The sequence below is a fragment of the Lactuca saligna genome, chromosome 8 (assembly GCF_052625555.1).
Source record: "Lactuca saligna cultivar CGN05327 chromosome 8, ASM5262555v1, whole genome shotgun sequence".
NCBI lineage: Eukaryota > Viridiplantae > Streptophyta > Magnoliopsida > Asterales > Asteraceae > Lactuca > Lactuca saligna.
Genome location: NC_136424.1, coordinates 65,055,573 through 65,057,648, shown reverse-complemented (window position 1 = coordinate 65,057,648; position 2,076 = coordinate 65,055,573). Strand labels below are relative to the sequence as shown.

General features: G+C 36.2%; 1 protein-coding gene across 1 annotated transcript; it reads right to left on the bottom strand.

Annotated features, from left to right (window-relative positions):
• Positions 1 to 299: 299 nt before the first annotated feature.
• On the bottom strand, positions 300 to 1,061 carry LOC145009709 (uncharacterized). The gene has a single exon (XM_078968349.1). The coding sequence runs from the start codon at positions 1,059 to 1,061 to the stop codon at positions 300 to 302; it is 762 nt and encodes a 253-aa protein (XP_078824475.1).
• Positions 1,062 to 2,076: the final 1,015 nt, after the last annotated feature.

The window sequence follows — 2,076 nt, the reverse complement described above, 5'->3', positions numbered from 1 at the left end:
GCCTTCTCTTCTTTCTTTCTCAGCATGCAGTCTTTAGCAAAATGATTTTTGCCTCCACAGTAATGACAGTTAAATGCTGAGTCGCCTCTAATTTTAGCTTCCTTCTTTGACTCTTCTGATTTTGATCCCATCTTCGGTTCCTCCTTGATCCGTTCGGCGCTATAACTTCCCTTCCAATTTCGGTTCTTGTTGGCTGGGAATTTCTTCTTGATGAATTTTCTGGGGTTTGACACCATCATTGCATATTCTTCGCCAGCAAGATCAAAATCTGCAAGATCTAATTCCTCTTCTTCTTCAACCTAACTCTTTCCTTTGGAGACAACAGCTAAAGAACCAAGACCCGAAACTACATTCGTTTCCTTCAATAAGGCATTATCATGGGATTTTAAAATACCCACAAGTTTTGCTAGAGAGTATGACTTGAATTGTTCATGAGCTTTGACAGTTGACACAACGGCCATCCATTCTGGTCTGAGACCATTCATGAAAGTGACCTTTTGTTCAATCACCTTTCTTTCAATTCCATGCTTGATCATGTTACTCAAAAGATGATTGAAACGATCGAATGTTTGGATAAGTTTTTCTTCAGGTTTTTGCCTAAAGTCACCAAACTCTAATAACAGGAGGGTTTGAATAGAGTGTTCCAGATCTTCATCTGTGCAATATAATTCCTTCAATCTATCCCAGATCTCCTTAGATGTAGCACAAGAACTTACCAAACGAAACGTATCCGATTGCAGCGCAAACCGTATCATCCTTAGAGCTTTGATGTTGCACTGAAACTTCTCTTTTTCCTCCTGAGGAATGTCTTTGACATCATTGATAAGCTGATTGTATTCTTTCGGCGTTTTAACAATCTTTGATGTGCCAGAATGAGCAAATGGGCCTAAAGTGATTGCTTCCCAGATTAGATACCCATTGTCCTCCGATCCAATCACATAATCTTCGAAATGATGCGTCCAGACTTCATAGTCATGCGTATACAATATTGGTATTCTTGTTGTAGATCCTATGATGTTGGAAATATTTATCAGATTGGTCTGTGAATCGTCCATGGACATTGTAAATACTTTTGATCGATAACCTGTAAAAGATCAGACTTGTAATATTTCGTTATGGTTGGATTAACAATTAATGAGATACGTCAATAAAGAGTGACAGCTCGATTAATGTCAATTAATGCGGAATTAAACCCTATGAGCTCCTTCGACAGAAGAGTTGTGTGTGGATTACACAGTCTCCTGCTCTGATACCAATTGATGAGTTATAAACTCTTAGATCGATTAGATCTTTCACAAGCAAGACAAAAGTAAAAAAATAGTTTAAGAATAATATGAGTATGAACACAAAACAGAATCAAACTTATGCTTATGATTCAAACAAACTCACGCCTCAGCAGAGCTCGATAAAGAACTTCCATTGTAGAGGCGAGCTAGGGTTTACAATAGATCTGAAATAAAAACAATCAAAACGATACCATCTAAGTCTGCATGCATGTAACTTATATATTAAACCCTAATACAAAATTATGCACGGCTGGACAGACCCAATACCGGCATTCAAACTGGTCTATGGACCGATCCCATGACGCAACCCAATAGACTCAACATAAAAATTCAAAATTTTTAATTTTCAAATATTATACCGAATTTTTAAATTTTCAACATTTTAAGTTTTCAAAATTAAAATGTTATATTAAAATTTTCAAATTATCATATTTTTAAAATTTTAAATTTCAAATACTTAATTTTTTAGGAAATAATGTTATTTATATTTTAGGGTCCCCAATTAATCACCGATTAATCCCCGTCTAGTCCGATTAATTGCTTATCGTCAGTCGACCGTCGAGCTACCGTCGAACGCTTTTTACAACATTGGCTAAAACAAGGTGTTTTTTAGTGCTTTGGAGTATGCATGGTGCACCTTAGAGAAGAAGTAACTTCTTCGAGAAGTGTTGGTTGCTTTGGAGCTTGTAGATGTGGACTTTGTTCACATTGATCTATCTTCTAGAGGTATAAAGTTTGAACCTTGATGATGCATTTGTTAGATCTAACTAGTTTTGGATGTTATGTGCTT